Here is a 22,700-nt window from a genome sequence, read left to right on the forward strand (position 1 = left end):
TGTCTTTTTACTTTTTGATTTAAAAAAATGAATAAACAAACACCTTTTGCTGTTCTCTAATCAGTGGGGAAAAAAAAAAATAGGTAATTCATAGCAAAGTGCTGATTAGCAGAAGTTATTCTTATCTGTTCCTAAATGACTTCTCCCTGGTTGTTTATGCACATACAACACACTGGCCCTCACCCCTACCAACTAAGCCTCTCTCCTTGACTGTCCCGGGAAGGGAAGGATAACTCCTGCGACAGCAGGACATTTGTGAGTGCCGCTTTGTATTTCAGAGCTCTGCCAGCAGCAGCGGCTTCATCTGCAAAGCCTGCATCCACGAAGATGCAGAAGGGCTCTGCAATAAACCCAATATCCCACTGCTGGGCAAACCCTGCCCACAGGGACGTTGCCCACAGGGACATTGCCCACAGAACAGCTCTTGTGCCTCTGCAGAGCGACCCAGAGGAGGCCAGGGAGCCTCCTAGGAGGAACAGCTATGCACAGACCTCACCTTGCACACACAGGCTCTGCCAGCTTTCCTCCTTAATTCAACATGAAGCTAGTTTGGGATTTACAGCATCAAAAATGTTTTTTACTGGCAAAACAGGAGCTCAATTAGCCACTGCAGGTCTCCGTGTCACGCCCTCTGGGACCAGGTTAACGAACCAGGGACTTTATGAGCTTTTTCCTGCTCTCGGGTCAACTGCTCTGCAAACGACCAGGTGCACCCTGCCCTCCGTGTGGAGATGGGAGCCGTGCTTTCTGCACTGGGAATTACTCGACACAAACACCGTACTTGTACTCGAAATAAATCAACATTTAATATCTTACAATTACGTTAAAAGTTCTTTGAACAGTATTTTACAGATCAGCACAGACATGACACAGTTTTGGTGAGGCTGCACGTATGTACAGGGATGGCCTGAAGGAACCTCCGACTTCCTTCTTTTCATTTCCAGAAAGCATCAGAGGTCAAAAAATGAGCCAGGATTACGAGTCCCTAGAGCCTGTGCTTGTTTTTCCTCCCCAGCGTGTGGAAACTCTCTTCTCTAGTATTTCTGTAGGGCCAGCTGAAACCAAAGAGGTTTGTATCATTAACAGCGGCAGGGGTATATTTAGCCACGGATATCAAGATCACAAATAGAAATGTTTTGACAGGATAAGGTGCTATTTTAATGTATTGAACAACAACAACAGAAAATAAAACAGCTGTCAAATTTCAGCCCCGTTTGAAATGATGCACACAAACCTGTCTGGGAATTAAGTCAATGGGAAAACTTTTTCCAAGTGGGTGGAAATAGCTATTCAAGTCTGTTTCTGATCCCTTGAGCCTACTGGACTTAGTGATGTGCAGGAGAGATGCCCAGCAGTGACCTCAGCATGCTTTTCCACATCACCCAGCAGTGGCTTGGTGTCCCTGCTGTGAGCAAGGTCACAGCTCCATGTAGGAGAGGACGGGTGCTCCCAGAGTCGCTGCAGGGCCAGGGAAGGGGGGTCCTTGCCTGGAGTCCAAGCTGTATTTGCACCACACAGGGGGGCCAGAGCACCTGCACACCTTCCAGTGATGCCTGGCCTTGCATGAGGTCTTTCCTGGGAGTCCACAAGGCAACACCATCCTTGGGATGGCCTATTCAGGTGGGAGGATGAAGCACAGAGGCCTCGGGAGCATGTTCCTGTCTCACTCTCTGGTCAGCAGCAGAAGTTGCATCCCAAGCTGCTGAGGACACGCAGAGCCAGCTGGCACCTTCCCGACCCCAGATGTTTGCCAGCTGTGCCCGGGCAACAGCAGAGGCAGGGGGCAGGAATCGGGTCCAGCAAACAGCAGGGCCAGGATCAGCAGTCCCATCAGAGGGATCCCCAAACCCCTTCCAGCAGGGAAGTGGAGGAATGCAGCAAATAACCCTAGCCCATGCTCCTCCAAGGCAACTGAAGTGCCCGGGGGCTCTGGCCCTTTCCCTGGCAGATTCAACCTTCAACGTGGTCACCACCAAGGGGACCCTGCTGCCGTGCCAATGGCCCTCGGTACAGAGCCCAGCCTCATTCTAACTAGTGCTAAGAGCTGGCCGAGCCCCATTTTCTGGAGGAGCAAGGGACCCACACGTAGCTGATCTCACCATGGCCGAGTCCTGCAGCCCCAGCAGCACAGAGGGTCCCTTCCAGATGCATCCCAGGGAGCACATCCTCGGCATTAGGATCCTTGTACCCTGCAGCAGGCAGCATGCTCTTCTGCCAGCCATCTTTAGTGCAATGACCACCAACTAAATGAGAAACCCTGAGGGCTATGAAACCAGGCAAGGCTTTTCCAGCCTCATTTATTGATCCTGGGGTCAGAATACCTTTAAATACACCCAACTATTGCACCTTTCTGTACCTACAGCCTTGCAGAGAGAAGGAAGAGGGGGGGAACCTCTCTTTGCAGGGAAGAAGGGATCTCAAATACTATCATTGCTTGTAAGTGTCGCTAGTGTTTTTGGTGCTGGGCTCTTCTCTACCAAAGCCACCCAGTCAGGTGAGCTTACGGCAATCCTAGTGGTTTTCCCAGTACCTCCCTCCCTCCTATGAGTGTGAGCATGGTTCCTGCTCTATCTCAAGCAACTATTGAGCGTTCAGCCTCTGGGATGTCTCTTGCATTCAGTGCTGGTGAGCAGGATGCAAGAACACAGCCTGAACAGGGAGTCCTTCTCCCTCTCGGATGAACTCTGAAATTCTGCAGAAATTGGAAGTTCATCTCCTGCAGGTCCTGGATTTACAGTAAACACACATATGCACGACAAGCCACCCATGCCCCGGAACAGCCTATTGCACTGGATTCACTGGGACACAAGCAGCAGTCTACAGTCCTTGCTGGGCTCTTTTTGGCCCCAGCTGGGTTGTTCTGCTTTGTGCCGTTTCTCTTCAAGACGCCCATCGCTCGTAATTCAAAGCAAACCCTGAGAAAACCTGTCCCTATCCCCAAAGAACTACCCCAAGCATCTCTGACTTGTTACGGGTGAAAAGTCATCAGGACACTGTTTGGGTGGTCAAATCCACATGCACAGGCGGCCAGCTACCCCCAAGGACATCCACATTCCAGAACGCGTCCCCCCCATACCAGCTCGCCCAAGATCACAATGACCTTGCAGTCACTGTCAAGTGCAGCCACAGCACCATTTGCTGGCAGGAAAATGTCATTGTCCTTGCCTCTCTCTCAATCCCGATGTTGGCAGTCTGCTGAACCAGGTGGACATCTCAAGGAAGCCACCTTCCTCCCAAGGAATCCTGAGCAGTACCGGAACCTGACACCAACGTTCCCATTTCCGAGGGATGGACCAAGCCCAGGCCAGGAGCAGCTCGGTCAGCAGGTGAACACTTCAGACTGCAGGATGTCTTGGGCAAGAGTGGCTGGGTATCTAGCTCTAAAGGGGAGAGTCAGCTTCCCTTTCCTGCAGCTATTTCAGTGTTGGATGCGAGTCTGGTCTTGAGAGGGCACGGTTCTTCTACGGCAGTGCTCCACTGAAGGTGGAAATGGGTAAACACAGGAGAGAATGAAATTCGGAGGGGTCCTGAGGAGTCAAAGAGGACCTGCTCAGTGCAAGGGAATCGCTGTCCCGGGGTTTGTAGCACACAGAGATCTCACACCTGCAGGGGAATAAAAAGAAACCAAGATGTAAACAAGGTGTGGTTGAGAACCAGGGTCTTGGGGTGCAGCAGAAACTTTGCAAACAAACGGGAATCAGTGCAATCTTTAATCAGTGCAGGACTGGAGATGCAGCGCCCAGAGTTCAGGTCCTATATGCTAGCTCTGACTGGGATCTAGAGGATAAGTAACCACACAGGGTATTTTCTGAAACTCGTTAGGGAAAATGAGAACTTTTGCATCCCCCCTGTTCTGGAGAAGTGGCAATAGCTGCTGTTGCATTTCTTGCACTAAACTATCACATTAGTCCCTTGGGTTACACAGCAAACAAGTTAAGCTCCTAAAGAAAAGTTCCTATTTAAGACATTTAAGAAGTAACATCTGAAATCTCTTTCCATTTTAGGCAGCATAACTTTGCAGAGCTCTGCTCCCCCTGAGGGAGAAATTAGAATGCTTGCACGTTTTTAAGACCAGTGGATCTGCTGGTTGGATCTCTTTGTGCCCACAGAAATATGTTGCCTCCAGTGAGTTTCCAAATTCTAGCCTCAGCAAGCCAGCTTGGTGCCCTGGGGACATGACTGATGGATGAACAAACAAATGAACAATTCTTGCTCCATCTACCCCAGTCTCACCCATGAAGATCATGGGGTCCTTTTGCAATGGGTATGTTAAAGGTGATGGAGGTTTAGGAGCTGAAGGCTCTGCTCATACACTCAGTGCTCTCCAGGTACCTCATTCACTTTGCATGACTTTCCTGTCTTGCTGAACGATCTGTTTTCATTTGACCAGCTGACTGGGGACCACCATTTAAATGGTGGCAGTCATAAAAGGTGAAATATTACTAGGATCTGAGCAGGACCAGCCATCCCACCTGAGCTCAGCTGCCCTACAGAGCTTGAAGCTATGACACGCCAGCTTGGGCATCTGGCATAAACACACCACGGTGCTCAGGACCTTGTCCCCTCTCTTGGCCACCCATACTTTGAAAAATAAGTCCTCACGCAGAGGGTGCGCCATCCTGGGAACGCTGACTGCATCAGGCAGCCTGCCACATTGCAGATCTTACCTGGTCACACTCTGCAGGATCTTCTGCTCATCCTGGTCCAGGCACACGGCAAAGGAGGACTGGACACCAATAATCTGCACCTTGTCTACTTTTATCTGGGACACGCTGAGCTGCTGAGAGAAAGTGAGTCCAAGTGAAGGAGCTGCCAGGATCTGTGCTTTACCCCTGTGCAGGGCACCTCAAAACTGGTGGCCAAGAGGATCCCCCAAGGAGTTACTGACTGCTCCCCAGGTCACAAACTCCATCTCCCACCCTGTCTCCCTCCCAGCTGGGCCAGGCTGACCTTTTGTTACCAAATGTAAAAGCACCATAACTTGAGTTACCTGATTGAAACTTTTTTTGGATTTGGAGTTTTGCCTTTTAACCACCTCTGTCATGGTCAAGTTGAGACACTCTGTCTTTGAGGCTGTAACAACAAGCAAACTGTTATCACTCAAGGCTTCTGATGGGTACCCAGGCAGTCCCTCTGCCCATCAAAGCATCCCAGAGCCAATGGCTCCCAGCAGGACCCCACCTGCAGGAAAATACAGCATGCTTGTAGCTTTCCCTCACCCATGAGAACCCACATGGTAAGAAAGCAATCAAAGAGGTAAGAGGTAATCTTCCAAACATAGCAGCAAAGAACATTTAGCTATCTGAGCAACTAAACATGAGAAAAGCCATTGCCCCATCATGATGAGGAAACTCTAGGTCTCCCACCATGGCCCTTCCTACAGGCCCCTTGGAGATGCTTCTTCATGTCTGGAATTACAGTGACATCCTGTGGTCAAACTGAGTGTGAAAACTGACAGAGATGAGCAGGAGACCAGGTTTCTTCTGTAAGGAAGGAGGTTCACGAAGAGGAAGCCTCTCCCTAGAGTGGGAGCTTCTGCCCATGCCCTGAAACAAACCCACCACACTGGCAGTGCAAGTGAAGCTTCTGAACTAGCACAGAAACACCCAGCTCAAAACACACAGAGGAGATGAGCAATTAAATCCTGCTGGAGTTTTTCCGAGATTGATGAGGATGAAGCACCAAGAGGAGGGACAGAAGTTTAGGTTGAGCTCCACAGGGTACGTAGGAGCTGTTTGGTAGCTTATTTGGTAGATTTTTTTAGTCATTTTTTAGTCATTTTCCCTGGCTGCTCTGCTCACAGATATACATCTGTCGCACATAAAGTGCACAAAGAAAGAGGAATTTAAAAAAATCCTCAGTTTACTCAGAATTGGGTGTCTGCTAGAACAGCAGAGCTCAAGCAAGAATAAACAGATATTGCTTCTAAATCAGCACACTAAGAGACGAAAGCCTTGCTGCCTTTAAAAGGCTCAAAGCTTTATTCATAGCCCATTGGGAACCAGAACATAAAAAAAAAAAAAGAAACGATGAAACAAAGCCACGTGGCAGGCAGCTATCTCCAAGTGCAGGAAGGAAACCAAGCTGCAGCAGCAGCCCTGTGAGTGCCTGGCAGCTGGCTGCAGGGCACAGCTGTGGTGGCAGGACAAGCACTCCCTCCCTCGGTCTGACCTGATTTAGCAATAGACTCCTCTCTGATGGACAACCCAACACAACAAAAGATTTCCCGGCTGGAAGCTTCAGGATAATGAGAAACCAAACGTCCTTCAACCCTGACATGGGGCTAAGGAGAGCCAAGGAGAACAGGATCTTATGCCCCAGGGAACACCGGGCATCTCCCACATATTTTCTGCATGCACACATCCCTGCTGTGCTCTGGCTGGAAGATCCAGCATGGCTCTCATCCATCCTCTGTCTCGGTCTGTCCCTCCCATTGCCACCAACAAAGCCACCAAGACCAGCTCTACCCACCTAGCTCCTCGTACTTCTTGCAGGCTTTGCTGAGGTTGACGGATGTGCAGACCTTCTCCACATCGTTCCAGTGACTTCTTCCACTGACAGCTGTCTGCAGGGACCAAACGAAGCCCGTGAGATGCCGTGCTCCAGGCTGCCACCCTACCTCCCAACCCGACCCTTTGGCTGGGCTAGCCCTGATCTGGTTTTACCTGGGGCTGTACAAAGTTTGAGTAGGCATTAAAATTCTTTTAACCTTAGCATTACAGAAATTGTCCAGAGTTAACATTAAATAACTGCAGAGGGAAAAAAAAAAAAAAAAAAAGGACTGCTGTGATCAGCAAGAGATTGCTCCCTGGAAGCCAAGTCTACCAGTGTAAACTGGCAGCCAGTACATGTCCGGTCTATGAGAGCTGGCTGCACATTCCCTATTTTACCAGGCTTCTCAGGATTGGAAAGCCATCTCCAATTAGCCAGTAAGTAGACAATTAGCTTGATCCAATCCCCCAGGCTTGGATTAGGACTCCTTCAGCACATTCTCAGTGTCTGTCTCTGTCAGCCCCAGCTGAGACACGTTTGGGTAGCACTTAACTGGTTTTCTGCCACATTTGTCCTTGTGTAAGTCCCGGGCACTCACCTTGCTGTAGGCGATCTGTAGTGTTAGTGGGATTGCTTCTCTGTCTCCATCTATGCCCAGCCTTTTGCTGCCCGGACCTGCACAAAACAAGGAGCAAATGTCACTCGGTGGACTTTTCTCCCCAGTTTTCAGAGGGCTACTGATACAGCAGCACACTCGGTACGTACAGGAAGGGAAAAATCCTGGTTTGCTGAACACAGCTACAGAGCAAAAAAGAAAAAAGTGGCTTAAAAGCTGCCAGAAAGCAATTATTCTAGTGCAGAAGTTACAACACAAAGCACAACAAACAGCTCTGCAAACTGAAAGCAGTGCTGGCTAAGCCAGTGCAGCAGGGTCAGTGCTCCAGGGAATACACAAAGCAATAAAAGGCTGCATTGCTAACCCAGCTCCTGTTTTCCAGGGCATATTTGTGCCCACATTAAATTAGCCTTGAAATACTGTGCCCAACACTTACTAACTTTTTTTTTCCTGGATAATTTTTTGCAGATGTTAAGTAGTGTGCTGCCAGACAACCAAAGGAAAACTCAAAGTCAGAAAAGATCGGTGGTTTCATGAGTTATTGGGAAGAGGTCCTGGCCAAGTCTGTATTTTGGGACAGTAGGGTGGTGACACTTTATGTGGAGGATATTTTATGAGCTCTGTTCAGAAAGACAAGGCGAGCTCACAGAAAAGCAGTTGGTTAACAATATCAAGCAGTGTGTTTGAATGCAGTATGGTGGTTGGCCATGAGATGTCTCTGCGAGCTGCAGCAGGCAGCATGCCACCCTTGGTACCCACAAGAGAGCTGAAGACCACACTGCAAGCAGATGCTTCTGTCATCACTTCTATCTGTAATAATTTTATAAATTTCTAGTTTAAAAGCACATGATCTCTCTTGCAGGAAGGCTCCAAGCACACACACAAATATTGTTTTGCCCAATAAGCTAAGGAAATAGAACAAGGGATAAATGATGCTCTTGGACAAAGCATAAACAACAAAAAGCACGACAAATAAAAGATGAAGAGCTGCACTTGGCCAGGTGCTGATGAGCAGGAAAAAAAATAAATAAATAAAGGTTTGAAATTGCTTTACAGCTAATACACCTGGAGAGTTAAGAGAAGTAAGAAGAGCAAGGCACTGCCACAGCTTCGCTCCTGAAGAGGAGCGCAGGAACCATGATGGTTCAACTCCAGACTTGTGAAAACACATCTGCGTCTTTGCTCATGTTGCAGCCTGGGTTCAGACCCCTCTTGCAGCCCGTGTGTGGTGCCAAAGCCCCTGGGCACATTCCCTCCAGCCCCCCGGCAGTCCTCACCCAGCCCAGCAGCTTGCAGACTCCCACCCCAAGGCTGCACAGAACACGAGTTACAGACCTGAAGCCTTGATGGCCCGCGTGGCTGCCGAGTGGCCCAGCTCGAGGGAGTGGATGAAGACTTCGGTCATCTTTTCCCCCCCTATGAAGGTGAGCTGCCAGGGGGAGAAGAGAGATGAAGGAGATGTGGTGGTGAGGAGACCTCACAAAGACATGGAGCTGGGGGGTGCAACCTGCCCCCTCTTGCTCCTTTCTGCAGAAAATGGGCAAATCCTTTGGGCTTTCAAAATATGTTTTTCAACCACTGCTTTGGGTGGCACTCACCTCTAGCTACACCTCAGGCTGTTTAACAGACCACCAGCAAGTGGGCCGCCAAAGCCACCACTGCAGAAGTGGTGCAAGTGAAAATTTTCCCTCTGGGCATACAGCAGGTATGGAGAATGGGCTTTGTGGAGGGGCTTGCTGGAAAGCAGAGACCTCCAGCAACATGAATGACCTGTCAGCACTGCCAGGAGTCCCTCTTGCATGGTGGGGAATGGTGTTTGGATAGAAAACTGCTCGTGTCAGTTGAGAACTGTCTGGGCAGGACCTGCACTCTCGATCCCTGAGCCAGCAGCACCAGCCAAAGCGCTGTGAGCTCACGTGCAAAGGTCCCCAGCAGAATACGAGGAGACCAAGCTCGGCCTCACCAGCACAAGGTGGCTGTGCCATACCCACATCCTCTCCCCATGTTGGTGACACAGGCAGAAGACACCTTCCCCCGTGCTGAGATGGTGCTGAGCCCCTTTGCTTACCTCTGTCTGGTAGAGCTGCAGCAGGACGGGGCGTGTGGCGAAGCGACAGTAGTAGAGGATCATGTCGGCCAGGATGGGCAGCTGCTCCCGCGAGTCCCCCTGGGGCTCAGCCTCCGGCTTGGCAGACTGCGATGAGGGGCGAGTCACAACCCTGATGGTGTTTGTGGCACCCACAGCCCAGCACCACCAACTGCCCATCCCACCCCCTGGAGATGGAAGCCCCCCTCCTGGCCACCAGAGCCACCCACCTCCATCTCCATCCCATGCCCACGGAGCGCAGCCTGCTGTACGGGTTCAGGCCACGGCATGGTGGCCCAGTGCTAAGCAGACGGGGCTGTTCCTCGGGGAAGGGGGACACCAGGAAGGGGGACACCAGGCCCTACCACCCAGTACGCACGTACCTGACACAGGACGTCCATGGGCAGGTTCATCAGCCCAAGAACGTTCCGCTCGTACCATGGGTCCAACATGCCGATGTAGTGGGAGATGTCGTTGGTGCTGCTCTCCACCCCAGCCAAGGTGGACTCCTGAAACCAGACACAGCGGGGTCACCCTGTGCCCCCCATGCTCCTCTCCCATCGCTTGGGGCTGGTGGAGGAGCCCCCAGTGCTCCCCCTGCCTGGCCTGCTGGTGGGATGAGCAGAGTGCTGGTGGCACCACAAGCCCAGCGGTGGGCAGGACACCTACTGCCTGTGCCGAAGCCCGGAGCTGCAGGTCCCCTGGGGATGGGGGAGGATGTGTCAGCGGGGCCACTGGAGCCAGGCAGCTCCTCTTCACGGGGATGTAGAAGAACTGCAGCTTGAAGTACCTTGTCAGTGTGGGGCAGGTGCTCTCCTTCAGCCTAGGAGAACATGGGAGAGGGCTGGGTGAGCAAAGTCCTCTGGCACATCCCGGCAAGGCAGGAGGTGATGTGCAGAATTAGACCCCAGTGGCATCTGGGGGGTCTTGTCCTCTTCCAGAGCAAGGCAGCAATGGAAGGAACATGAAAGCGCATGGCACATGGACAAGGACATCCCCGTGCCTCGCTGACTTAATGGCAGTGCCACCTGGCAGTAAGCATCCCCATCGCTTCCACCTCCAGCCAAGGGCAGCTGGATGTCCCCTGCCGCATCTCAGCACCAGGGAGCCCTGCTCGAAGGCAGCAGCGACCCCAAAGCCAGGACTCTGGTGACCCCACCAGTGGGACATCAAGAGCTGAATACCTGCAGCCAGGTCCCCGTGCCACCCAGCTCACCTGAGATTGCTGTAGGCTCGGGCCACTTTCCCTGAGATGCGGTCGGAGCCAAAGACCACCACGCGCAGGGTGGACACCTTGGCGTCCTCGTCGTAGCTGAGGAAGGGCCGTCGGGGCAGGCTGAGGAGCCGCGGGGTGTGCAGTGCCTGCAGCCGCTGGCTCAGGACGTGCTGCGGCAGCGAGTGAGCGCGCCGGGAGCGCGCCGGCACGCGGTGCTTGGCCTGGGGGTGGCACAGGCTCTCGGCACGGCGCAGCGGGAGCGAGCCCGTGTCCGGGCAGCCCTTCAGGTCCCTCCTCAGGACCAGCTGGCTTTTGCTTTTGAACAGTTTGTAGATCTTGTTGGTCAGCGTGTGTCTGTATTTGTGGTGGGGCTTCTCCACCTTCAGCTCCGGCCGCCCAACCGCGTCCAGGGAGCTCTCGTCACTGTCCTCCGCGTACCCGCTGTCCATGCAGTCCTTCAGGCTGGAGACAAAAGAGCGCAAGGACTTTCTGGAGACCACCGTCAGCTCTGAGATGGAGTCTTTGGAAGCAGTGAAGAGGGACATGCGTGAGTGCTTAGGTCCCTCTTCTGCCAGCGCCGAGTACATGGAGTCTTTGGAAATGGTGGAGATGGGGGAAAGCAGCGAGTCCCGCTCTGGGGAACAGCCGTCCGTTTCCACGTCCTCTTCCTCCTCCTCCTCCTCCTCATCCTCCTCATTCTCTGAGGCCACAGGCTCGACAAAGTTGCACTCCTTGCTGAGGACATCATTGAGGATGTCTGAAAGGCACAGGAGGGAGATCAGGCCTGGCATGGGCTCCGTTGGAAACTGGACACCCCAGACAAGGACCCTCTGGCAGCATGGCCAGCACTCCCTTTAATCCCACATGGATTCAAACTACGGACCAAAAAACCTACTCCTGAGCATTTTTAGATGTTCATAACATGCTTATTGCTATTATTATATTGCTTATTATTTGATGACAAAACAAAACTTGTCTGAGGTCAGGTTCTGTTTGGGTTCTCAAAAAGCAAACAGCAGCTGGGGCTTTGCTTCCGTCCCACCCCGAATCCGACCTGGGTTTAACCAGGGAACAGAAGAGAGGCAAGGAGTTTAGGTGCTCTGATAGTCAAAGCCCAAATGAATGATTAGGGAGGCAGCAAAGCCCAAGCCAGAGAGCAGGTTCAGCTTGCTGAGGCCAGTGGGCAACAGATGCTCAACTTTCCTGGGACCAGAAGAGGTCTTCCAGGAATGGGGAAGCCAGAGAGACCAGCTCGGCAGAAGGGGAAGCCGCACTTCCCCTGCAAAACTGCTGCGGTCGGGCTGAGAGCACGGCAAAACCTCCTGCTCGGCCAGAACCCCCTCCTTGGGCACCCCAGAGAGCTGCAACATCCACGGGATCTTGGGACGCAAAGCCCCTCCGCAGGGAGACTTTTTGTCACATTTGACTCCTCGCAGGGGAGCTTCCTACAGGGGGAGGGGGCCCCTCTCTGCTTACCGAAGTTGTCCTGGTCCCAGCTGTAAGTGTAGCAGCGGGCGGCAGGGATGGGGATGGGCTGGAGCCTGCGGGGCTGAGCATCCCCTGGGGAGAGAGGAGAGGAGTCAGCCTGTGGGAACACTCCCCGTACTGTGAGCACAGCACAGGAGGCCTGCAGCGGTCCCAGGGGAGATGCTGCCCACCCCAGCAGCTGATTTGGGCAGCCCAGGTCATGCCAAGCAGCACACCATCACTGTCCCGTGCAGTCACGCAGCAGGGACACGGGGACGTTTCACACCTCTAAGAGCCACCAGCAGGCATCGCTGCTGCAGCCAGTTTCTGATTGAATGTTCTCATCTCACCCACAAAGGCTGGAGACGGCTTTTGTTGTTGTTTTAATGAAAGATGAGAAAGAAAAATAGGGCTCATCACGTGGTTATGAAATAAGGCCTGGTTTTTTTTTTTTCCCCTCTTACTGCTGTGCTCGGTCGCAGCTTTGCGCAAAACAGGATTTCGCACTTCAAAGCACAGCTCCCGGTGCAGGGGAGCCCACGGCTGGTGCTGAGCTGGCACCAAACCCGGCGGCAAGGGGGGCGCGGGGGCTCCTCACCCGCGATGGCAGGAAGGGCGGCCGCCCCGGCGAGGTCCCGCAGCACGCACTGCAGCCGCTCCCGGGCCAGTGCGGGGTCACCGCTGGCAGCCGCGATCTCCTGGGCTTCGGCGGCGCTGGCGTAGACCTCGGAGAGCTCCTCCAGCGGCTTGGCCTGGGGCGAGAGCAGAGGCTGAGATGGAGGGGGCACCTCCAGGGAGGGGAACACGGGTCTTTGGGGAAGGTCACCAAGTTGAAATGACTAAATCTCTTATCTCCCTCTGCTACCCACTCAAATTCCTCCAGATCTTATACAAATGAAAAAAAAAAAAAAAAAAAAAAGAACAGAAAGTTCCAGTTGGAAGGGACCTACAAAGATCATCACTTCTACAGACTGCTTTGGGGCTGACTCAAAGTTAACACTTGCCATTGAGAGCATTGACCAAGTACCTCTTACTTTCCCTACACGCAGCCAGGCACGGGGCATCAGCCACTTCTCTAGGAAGCCTGCTGCAGTGTCTGACTCTCTCGGTAAAGCCGTTTTTCCTGCTGTCTTGAAACCTCCCCTGATGCAGCTTTGAGCCCTTCCCATGCATCCTGTCACTACAAACCAGGGGGAAAGAACGAGCACCTCCCTCTTCGCTTCACACGTACTGGAACACACCTAAAGGGTTTCACCACAAGCGTTCGCCTCCCACAGACACCAAAGCAAAGCGTGTCTCTGGTCGGAGCAAGTTTTTGCTGCATTTCAACCAAGGGGGGAGGTTCTTTCCCTCCCCAGTTAGGGCCAGGAAAACAAAACTGAAGCCTAGACCCGAGGTGTACCCCGAGAAGAGAAGGGGAAGGCTGTGCCCACCTTCAGGAGGCGGCGCAGGCTGTCGAGGTCGCAGCGGGTGCCGAAGGTGGCCTGGTAGAGATGCTCCAGCAGCAGGACGAGCGTGGCGTGCCGGGGGGGCTCCGTGCCGCTCAGCTGCTCGGCGATGGAGAGGAACTCGCTCTGCACCTCGGAGCAGTTCAGCAGCAGCACAGTCCTGGGGACACGGGGACAGGAGTGAGATGGGCAGGCAGGCTGCTGGTGGCACAGCGCCCCGCAGAAAGTCACGCTAGATGGCAGCGTCCCCTCACATCAGCTGCACCGAGGAGGCACAGGGGTGCCAGAGCCCCGCTGCTGGGTGCAGGGAAGGGTGGGCATGCTCCGTCCTGCTGCTGCGTGCACCCCGGCACCACTTCTCCTGCAATATTGCCAGCCCGATGGTTGCTCAGTCAGCCCTGGAAAGGCTCCAGCCCAGCTGCTGGTCGACCTAAGTGGATATCCAGCATGTGTGATGAGGGAGGTAGGAGCAGAAAACGCGAGGGGCCCCCAAAATATCTTCCCTTTCAGGGTGAACCTTGGAGCATCCCTGCTGAGCTTTAAGGTGCTGCAAAGCTTTAAGCTATCTGAAGGACTGCAGCAGTGAGGTGGTGCAGGTACCAGCCACGAGGTCCTTGGTAAGAGCTTCTGGAGGAAAACACGTGAGGCTGGGAGGGGAAGCCCTTCCACCCAGAGCTCACCTCCTCCTGCTCTGCCGCCCCCAAGGCTGCCCGCTCTGCCCTTGTTGGAGATCAGAGCCACAGCCTTCAGCTGCAAAGGGAATTTTATTCTGGATGGCCACATGAACACCAGCAGGCTTTAAATTCCCAAGCCCATAGCCTGGAGAGCACACAGACACATGCTTAGGTTTATAGACGTGAACAGTGCTCCTAACTGAGTGAACACAGCTCTGAATTAAGGATGGGCTCAGTTGCGTTTGGTTCTAGAAAGCTCAAGTAGAGGGCCCAAGCTTTCAAAAAAAAAAAAAACCAAGGTTCAGCTTGTGTGCAGCTTTGTGCCAGGTTTTCAGGGTTTTATGCAAATACAGACATCTCGCTGCAAGCCATGGGTGCCTGCACCCGTGCTGGTACAGAGCGGGGCAGCTGGACTGGGAAAGCAGCACAGCAGCACCCACTGGGTGGGTGGGATGCTGGCACAGACCCGGAGCTGTGCAGCGTGCAGGGAGAAGCCAGAGCAGCAGGAGAGCTGTCCTGCCCCGAGCAGAGGTGGCCGTGACGCAGTGGCCCTGCAGCCAGGACGGGCACGCACCACCAGGGCTCATTTTCCTATTTACAAATGAGGTGCCCTGGCAGGAAGAAAGGTTCAGCCCTCGAGTAAGGTGCAAAGTGTGTCTGAACCCACAAGCCCTGCACTGCACCGGGGTGGGCTTGCTCCTGTCTCACCTCAGGCTGGTGGCTCCAGCTTCTGCCTTCCGTACCTGTTTGCACCCAGATCTGCATCCCTGCTTGGTGATAACCAACATTTGATGCCCACAGACCTTCATCTGCAGCTGTGGAAATGCCACAGTCACTCTCCCCAGCCCTTCCTGCAGTTCAGCTCTGCTCTCTAAGGTCTTTTACCCAGTGCCTACCACAATTTAGGGGATGTTGCTCACTGCAACCCTGTTTCTGCTCCTGAAGCGCTGCAGCAAAAGCACAGAACAGTGTAGATAAGACAGAGTGAGGCCAGCAGTGCCTGACTTACACAGTGGAGCTTTGGGAGTTCTTCACGGACAGCCCCTGCTCCGTCCTCACCAGCCTCTGGAAGGAAATCCCTGGGGGAGAGAGCAGAGGCCGTGAGCTGGGGATATTTAGCAGCTTCTGCCGCTTGCTTTAGCCCCTCCATGTCCTGGATGTCACCTACAGACAGCACTCTGCAGGGTGACATCTGCTGGACCTGGAGCCGCAGTCCCTGTGACGGGGGGACAACAGCAAAGCCCATCCCACCCCCAAGCAGCAGAAGGGACATCCTGGGGACGATCCTGCAGCATCAGGGGGCCCCAGCACCCTGCGCATGGCAGGCAGCCACGTCCCCACCCCAGATGCTGCTCACCAGCCCCAGAGCAGCGCCCATGGGGTGGGGGCAGCCCCCACGGGGATCCCTGCTGGCTCCCTCCAAGCACAGCTGCGTTAACCACCCTTGAGAGACAACAGCCCAGTTTGCAGATTAAAGCTATTGCATTCTTGGCAAATATTGACAGCAGCTCGTTCTCAGTTAATATTTACTCCCATCTCAATAAAACGCTGTTGCTTCAGCCTCACGGCAGGTCACAGAGGCTTGGTCCCGGCCAGCCTTCCAGCACAGGACCCATTTTCACTGTTCTTGGCTCCAGCAGGGTCAGAGGCCACGGCGAGGGGCAGCCCTGGGCTCCCCAGCCCCACACACCAACACCTCCCACGCAGCATCTTTTGGCAGAGGCAGGGGAATCCCATTTGTTTGTAGGAGGGGAAAAGCCTTCGGACCGAAGTCCCCAGCTCTGCAGCCCTGGGCACCGGTGACAGCACAAGAGCAGGATGTAGCAACGTCCCCAGTGCTGGGGCTTTCCCAGAGGCCTTTCAAACAGGGCCCGAACCGATGTCACAGCAATAAGTGACCAGGAAGGAACTGGGAAAGTCCGCGGCTGCAGCAGCATGGGACGAGCATCCCCACACCCACACCAGCCCTGCAGCTCCGAGCTGGAGGCTGGGCACAGCACGGTGACCCAGGCAGACCTCCCGTGGTGGCTGGGGTCTCCTTAGAAACTTGCGAAGAGAGGGATAATGGAGGGCGCCCATCCCTATCTCCCCTTGGCTCATTAAAAGATTAACCCATGAAGACAACGTGCCCCTTGTGGCTTTGCACGGACAGGGACCTTGCATTTGTTCCCATCGGGGCTCTCCAAACCAGCTGCCTGGTTCGAGGGCATGTGGAAGTATCACACCAGGCTCAGCCGCAGCCCCTGTGCCCTTCTGCGCCTTCCCCAGCCCTGCTGAGAGCAGATCACGGCCCCGTGCAGGATTAAATGGGGCTGAAATCTGCTCTGCACAGTAACAGCTCCCCACGAGCCATGGAAAGATGGGCAGATCAGGAGAAAAGGCTTTTGAGAAATAATTGGAAGAGCTGCTCCATTGGGAACAACAGGACATCTACAAGGGGCGCTTAATTAAGAGGAGCGCTGCTGCCGCCGATAATGTGCCCAAAGCCGCACCACAAGGCAGCGTCTCGGCTGCAAGGACACAGCCGGGGAGTCGGCAGCCCTATGGAAACCTCCACACCACGGCAGGCTGAAGGGCTTCTGCCACCTTGATGCCGATGAATGGACCCACTGTTATCACCCTGTTGAGCGTCTCGAGCAAAGGCCAGGGCTCGGCGGAAGCAGGCGGCACGTGCTTGGCCGTGCAGAAGACCCACCAGACTGAAAGGCAGCCAGCAGACAGCCACGATCTTTGCTGATCCATATCAGTCCCGAGCTGAGAGTCCTCGGGATGCTCCTGCTGCCTCACACACAAGGCAGCCCCCCAAAAAACACATCCCCAGCATCCTGCTGCACCCCTCCGGAGAAACCTGGTTGCACCCCGTGTGAGATGGGGGATTTTTGGGACACAGGACCAGCAGCACACAGGAGCCCTTTGGTGGGTCAGGAGCGCTTACCCGGGGCCTTGAGCTCATCACTGATGAAGGTGAGCAGCTCCCGGAAGATGTCGCAGTAGGGCACGGGCCAGGTGAGGAAGCTGTGGTAGATGCTGGCGGCTTTCAGGAGCAGCTCGGAGCCTGGTGGGATGTAGGGAGCCTGTGGGGACAGGGAGAGCTGGTGAGGAAGGGAGCAAGGACCCGGGGCTGGAGCCCTGCATAAAAACCGGGGGTGTTGGGGAGAGGAGGCTAGGCTGGAATGGGGGGAGGAGAAGCAGACAGGAGCAGGGGTTCACCCCATGACATCCCATCCTCTTCCAAGGAAAAGCCAAAGCGTCCCACTGGGCACAGCCCTGAAACAGCTTCTTCCTCTCTGCACCTCCCCAGGCTCTGGGCTCAGGCTCACAAGCCACAGCCTGTACATCCATTTATTTTTAACAGCCACAGATCCATACAGATGACTCGTGTTAAAGCCTGTGCTTTTGCAAGATCTGGCAGCAGTGGTTTCCTCGGGATAATGATGCATTGTGCTAATAATAATAATAATAAAAAACAATTTCCTGTGAATGCTCTACTCCTTTTCATTAGCATTGTCCACACATTTTGCCCGAGTATAAAGGGTAACGAAAAGAGTTTGCTTCTCTGCAGAGAGATATTGTCTCCCGTTCTCATTGACCTGTCTTTAAACGGAATGATCAAAAACACTGAAGCACGTCTTTTCATCTCTCTCAGCTTGTGCAGCGGTTGCCTGCTCCTGCTCCCTGCAGCTTTGCACAGGACCCTTTTGGGGATGAGCTGATCAAAGCAGGCTGGAACCTTTCAGATGGAAGGCACCCGTGGCTGTCCCACGGGGCCAGGGCGATGCTACGTGCAGCAGACTTACACAGAGGACCGCGTAGTAGAAAAGCAGAGCCAGGGGCATCACAAGGTCGTAGTCACACTTCTCCTGCACCTGTAGGAAACAGTGAAAAGGGGGAAGGATGAGCCAGGCTGCTCACCGTGAGCATTGCCCAAAAGCATCCTTGGAGTGGTGTCAGAAGGCTCCCCAACACTGTGAATCTGAGCACCCTGACCCACACCACCGTGTCGCCATCTCCAGCAGATGGGGACCACTTGTGTCCATGAGAAAGTAACCCCTAAGGCACCAGTAACCCCCACAGATGTGAGGGGCAGATCGGCACATGCTGCCTTTAGCCTCCAGAAGCAGCTTTCAGCTGAGCTCCCAGCCCTCCCATGCTCTCCATCCTCACAGAGTTACATGAAATTTCATGGGAGCAGCTCAAAGGAGGCAGTTTGGGGTGGTGGTCAGGCAGCCCAGCCACTGCAAGGGCACGGCAAAGCATGATGCCAAGCGTGCATTTCTGTCCCAACCTCTGCCAGTAATTAGCCAGCAGGATTATTTCACCAGGGAACGTGGTGATGGCTCAAGAGCAGGCTTGTGGACACTGTCTCCCCTTGTTTATGAGCACAGCACAAAGTCCAATAAACCTTTACATAAATAAACCCTAACGTAATAAAACGTCATCCACAACAAGATCAATCCAAGTCATTAAAAAAAAAAAAAAAAGATTAAACAGAATAGCAGTAATCATATTAATGTATTAGCTAGGCAGCCTTTCTTTCCCCCAAAATGAAAGGCAGCATTTACCCCATCACATGAATCCCAGGCTGCAGCAAACACCACCGCTTCCTCCCACATCAAGGGATTCCTCCCGGGTCATCCCCGCAGCAGCTCCGAGCTTCTCCTGCTCGTGATGGGGCACGGCAGCCGATACGATCGGCCCCACTGATGCTTCTCCTCCCCGTTTTGCTTGACCATGCCATGCTGATCGGTGCAGACCCTGCCTGCTGCCCCCAGTGCCCTGACTCTGTCCCTTGCTCTGCAGGCAGAGCAGTGGCGAAGTTTCCATCAAAACCAAGGGGAAGCCTTTGGTTTGCTCTGATCTGGACCAGCAGCTCCGGGCTTGCTGGGGAGCTCTGAAGAAGGCACGGCGCTGAACAGTGCTTGCAGAAACCCAAACCCTTCCCCAAGGACCTGCAGTGCTGCCTGAAGAGCAGATATGGGAGCTGGCTGCTTTCCTGTCCATTCCCACGTGCTAAAAGCTGGTGGGATGCATGAGGCGGCTGTCACCATCACTTTGGGGCACATCCTGAGCTCTAATGATGCTTTGACCCAACCCCAAATCACCCACCAAGCTCTGCAAAGCTCTGCTCCAAAGCCAGCAGCCCCCGACTCACCTCCTTGGCCTTGCAGAGGATTTTCTCCACCAGGATGAGGTAGTTGCCAGCATCCCGGCTCACCAGCTCCTGCAGGCTCCAGCAGTTCAGGCACAGCCCCGCTGCAAGGGAAGCAGAGCATGGTGACCCACAGCCCAGCCCAAAGCACCCACAGGAGGGATGAGCAGTGGGAAGGGGTCAGGGAGAAGGCATTTGATGCCTGGGTCATATTGCTACAGAGGAAAATTAACCTTGCACCGTTGATCTGGACAGATTAAAGCTCTCCAAATGGTGCTTATCCCAGCAGCATCACTTCTTAACATTCATCTCAGTGCTCTTGCTGCCCAGTGCACCAAACACAAAATTCAGGTCCCCATCACGCATAAACCAGCCCCTCCAGCTGCAGCACAGCCAAGGAGTGATGCCCATCCCACCGACTGGCTCCTCCAGGCCCTGGAGATGCACAGTCAGAGCTCACAACAGCGGCACTGCAGCTGCTGAACACATCAGCATCATTGCTAAGCCTGCCCAGCATTTATTCCACCTCTTCAATGCCTCCAAACTGTCATGAAATATATTAAAACCCCTCCGGGTTAGCCAAATATTGAAAGAGGAGAACTTCATAGGGATGGAGGGTCCTTCACCCCAGATGGCTGAACCTCCCCAGCCTCCCTCCTCAGACACATGCTGGGACCCCCCTGGTGACAATGGCCCAAGGCGTTCCCCAGAGCTGTGGCTTTTCCTGGTGGTCGGGGCCACCTCCAGCCCTCCCAGGTGGTTTAGAGGAATCGATCTGCATGAAGGCACCGGGCAGCTCCCTCATCCTGACCGTGTGTCCTGCAGGAGGGGCTGCTCGCTGGCTTAGAGGGGGTCAGGGTCTGCAGACAGAGGAGGGAACAGCATCCTCCCCATCCTCCTTGTGGGCCCAGGCACCGCACACAGTCCCATGGAGGGAAGTTATGGAGAAATGTCAAACACCTAACGTATCAACATCTGGAAGGGTCCTTGTCTGCATCTCTCCTGGCCCATTTCTCCATGGATGTTAGCAGCAGGAGCAGACGCTGTGCAGACATCGCTCGGCTCAGCACCAGCCACGGCATGATTTGGGGTGCTGGCATCAAGGCTTTTCCAAACTCAGCCAACAGAAAGCAAAACCAAGAAAAAACAAGTATCTCTCGCGGCAGGGAAGCCAGGTTAGTGATCAGGGAAAACAAATACAAATGCAGCCATTCTTCACTTGCATGGGCTATGCAGGGGCAGAGAAACGTAACAAACACCAACACACATGCGTTGACCGTAGCTTTGGAGCTAACAAGGAAGAGACAACCCCATCAGCTGGCAAGGGGACAGGGTGTTCCTCACAAACCTACAGGCCATGTTGTCCTGCTATTGCCAAGCTGCAGAAGCTACAAATTCATGCCGTAAAATTACCTTTATACACTTAACTAGATGTGAAATGGGGAATTTAAAGCAGCAGAGAGGTCTGCCGTAGTGCAGCTGGAAGGAGGCTGATGGTAAGACAAGCAACACATGCGCTCAGATATCAACGCTGTCCTGGAGTGCAGCATCCTCCAGGTAAAGCTCCAGCAGCACTGAGCTCATGCAAGCAACTGTCCCGGCAGAAGTGGTTAGAGCCATTGGGAGCTTTGCTGACCTCGGCAAGCAGCGGCTGGGCTCACACAACACCTTCAAACACCCACTCCTGCTTCAGCAGGGAGGTTTTGGGGGTTATTTCAAGCTGCTGTGCACAGAAGAGCCCAGCCCCAGCCCAGCAGAGCCAAAGTGCATCTCGGTGCATCGCCAGCTGAGGAGCACGCCGCTTCCTGCGCGAGTGCGACCACGAGCACAAATAGCCCGAGCAAGGCGCGGGCTCCTTCCTTCCTCTCGCTTCTAGCGAGGCAGGAGGAAGCGGCGGTGACGGCTCACTGCTGCTCAGCGCCCAGCAGGGAGGAGGGAGAGGTGCTGGGCTCCTTCCCTGCAGAGCTGCTGGGGCAAATGCACAGTGGATGGGCTGGGAGGGATGGGAAGGCAGCAGGGGCAAGAGGAGGGCTGCGGGGAAGCAGCTTACGAATATGATTCAGGGCTGAGGCCTCTGACCCATTTCTGTGTGTTCTAAAGGAAACCTGAGCTCAAGCATGAAGGTGCAGCAAGATTTATTTAAATAACACTGCTATGAGCAGAGGAATTTCTGTTTGACTCACAGTCCTAGAAAGGCACTGGGATTACTCACAGCAAAGCAAACCAGTGCTGGGAGGCAGCAGGCTGCCGGGAGCCCAGCTCCTAAGCTGGGCGATGCGGCATTAACCAAAAACACACCAAAACAGCTGCATCCTCGCTAAAAATATTCTCCAGCACAAAATGCAGCTCGGAAATCCTGGACACAATAAACAAAGACCGCGCAGCAAAGCAAAGTGCTGGCACCACTGGGCATTGGTCAGGACATGGGACCCTGAGCTGGGTGGGAATTCCCTTCCCTCTGTGCACAGCCCAGGTCATGAGCACCTACTTTCCAAGCACCGTGAGCGGAGTTCTCCCTTGTATCCAGACCAAAAAGGTTATTTGGCCGTTGAAGGTGATGCTTCTCATGTTCATGGGTCCCCGGTGACATTAACAGTGCACAAGCCACTGCTCTGCAAGTGTCATCTCCATCTTCCTACAGGTGCCCAGTGACCAGCCAAGACACAGCTGGGTGCTGGGGACTTCTACAAACTGCAGAGCAGCACCGGGTTTGTTTCCAGGCCAGGGAAAGGCTGTGGCCAGGTGGAAACCACGTCCAGAAGGTTTTATTTGCAGCTGCTCACCCAGCTCAGCGCAGCCCAGCAGATGGCTCACTGCAGACAAGGGCAGAATGCGCACCGAGGGCACACAGAAAGCTTGAACCAGACTTTCCTGGACATGGCACTTGCTCTTGAATTCCCCAAAAGCACTTTTCTCACTGTGAGATGCAAGGGAGGCCCTGGGTCTGTGGGGAAGATGTAGCTCAGGAGCATACCTGGAGCCCTGCTGCCCATGACCTCCACTCAGACGGGTTGGCCAAGCACTGGTGGGGCCAGGTCAGCTTTTATTGATGCACCTTGTGCAGGGGGCACAACCCAGGACTTCACCATCCAGACCCTAAATCAATTTGGGCCACGAGGCACCAAGGACCCCCAGCAGGGCAGCAGCCCCACAGCTAAACACTGCTTACATCCACCCGCCCTCACGCTCAGCCTGCCAAGTTTTGCTGCAGAACAGCAAACCAGCACTGTTGATTTTCCACTGTATACGGAGAAAGAGCTGGATTTATGCACCAGTTCCACAGGCATCCTGGAGCACGGTGCAGCCTGGAGCTGTGCTGGGGCTCCAACATGCAGACCCACTGCAATGACCCGTGCTTAACAATACACAGACCCTGAGAAAAATCTCCCTTTGGGAGAGGAAAACCCAAAGGAAATGCTGGGAACAGGGACCCGAGGGGAGCAGAGGCAGCACCACGGGCGAGCTGGGTCTTCGATCGCTATCGGCACGGCCGGCAGCGTGCCGGAGGTCGGGAGCAGCGTCCCCGTGGGCGGCCTCGGAAGGATGAGGCTT

General features: G+C 54.1%; 1 protein-coding gene across 5 annotated transcripts in view; it reads right to left on the reverse strand.

The window, feature by feature from the left end:
- Positions 1-781: 781 nt before the first annotated feature.
- Positions 782-22,700, reverse strand: part of PIK3R5 (phosphoinositide-3-kinase regulatory subunit 5) — a 57,450-nt gene continuing 35,531 nt past the window's right edge. For 4 of the 5 annotated variants that reach the window (XM_068654656.1, XM_068654659.1, XM_068654657.1 and 1 more), the window contains 17 exons: positions 19,152-19,252; positions 17,797-17,865; positions 16,935-17,073; positions 15,009-15,078; positions 13,311-13,485; positions 12,476-12,629; positions 11,887-11,970; positions 10,411-11,167; positions 9,864-10,017; positions 9,578-9,703; positions 9,177-9,302; positions 8,444-8,537; positions 7,091-7,167; positions 6,472-6,565; positions 4,991-5,073; positions 4,668-4,780; positions 782-3,603 (listed from right to left, as the gene is read on the reverse strand). In XM_068654656.1, coding sequence (XP_068510757.1) covers positions 3,462-3,603; positions 4,668-4,780; positions 4,991-5,073; positions 6,472-6,565; positions 7,091-7,167; positions 8,444-8,537; positions 9,177-9,302; positions 9,578-9,703; positions 9,864-10,017; positions 10,411-11,167; positions 11,887-11,970; positions 12,476-12,629; positions 13,311-13,485; positions 15,009-15,078; positions 16,935-17,073; positions 17,797-17,865; positions 19,152-19,252 — 2,558 coding nt within the window. In that variant the 3' untranslated portion in view covers positions 782-3,461. The remainder of the gene's footprint in view (positions 3,604-4,667; positions 4,781-4,990; positions 5,074-6,471; positions 6,566-7,090; positions 7,168-8,443; positions 8,538-9,176; positions 9,303-9,577; positions 9,704-9,863; positions 10,018-10,410; positions 11,168-11,886; positions 11,971-12,475; positions 12,630-13,310; positions 13,486-15,008; positions 15,079-16,934; positions 17,074-17,796; positions 17,866-19,151; positions 19,253-22,700) is intronic. The other variant, XM_068654661.1, reaches the window with a different exon arrangement.

Source organism: Anas acuta, chromosome 18, assembly GCF_963932015.1.
Source record: "Anas acuta chromosome 18, bAnaAcu1.1, whole genome shotgun sequence".
Lineage (NCBI taxonomy): Eukaryota > Metazoa > Chordata > Aves > Anseriformes > Anatidae > Anas > Anas acuta.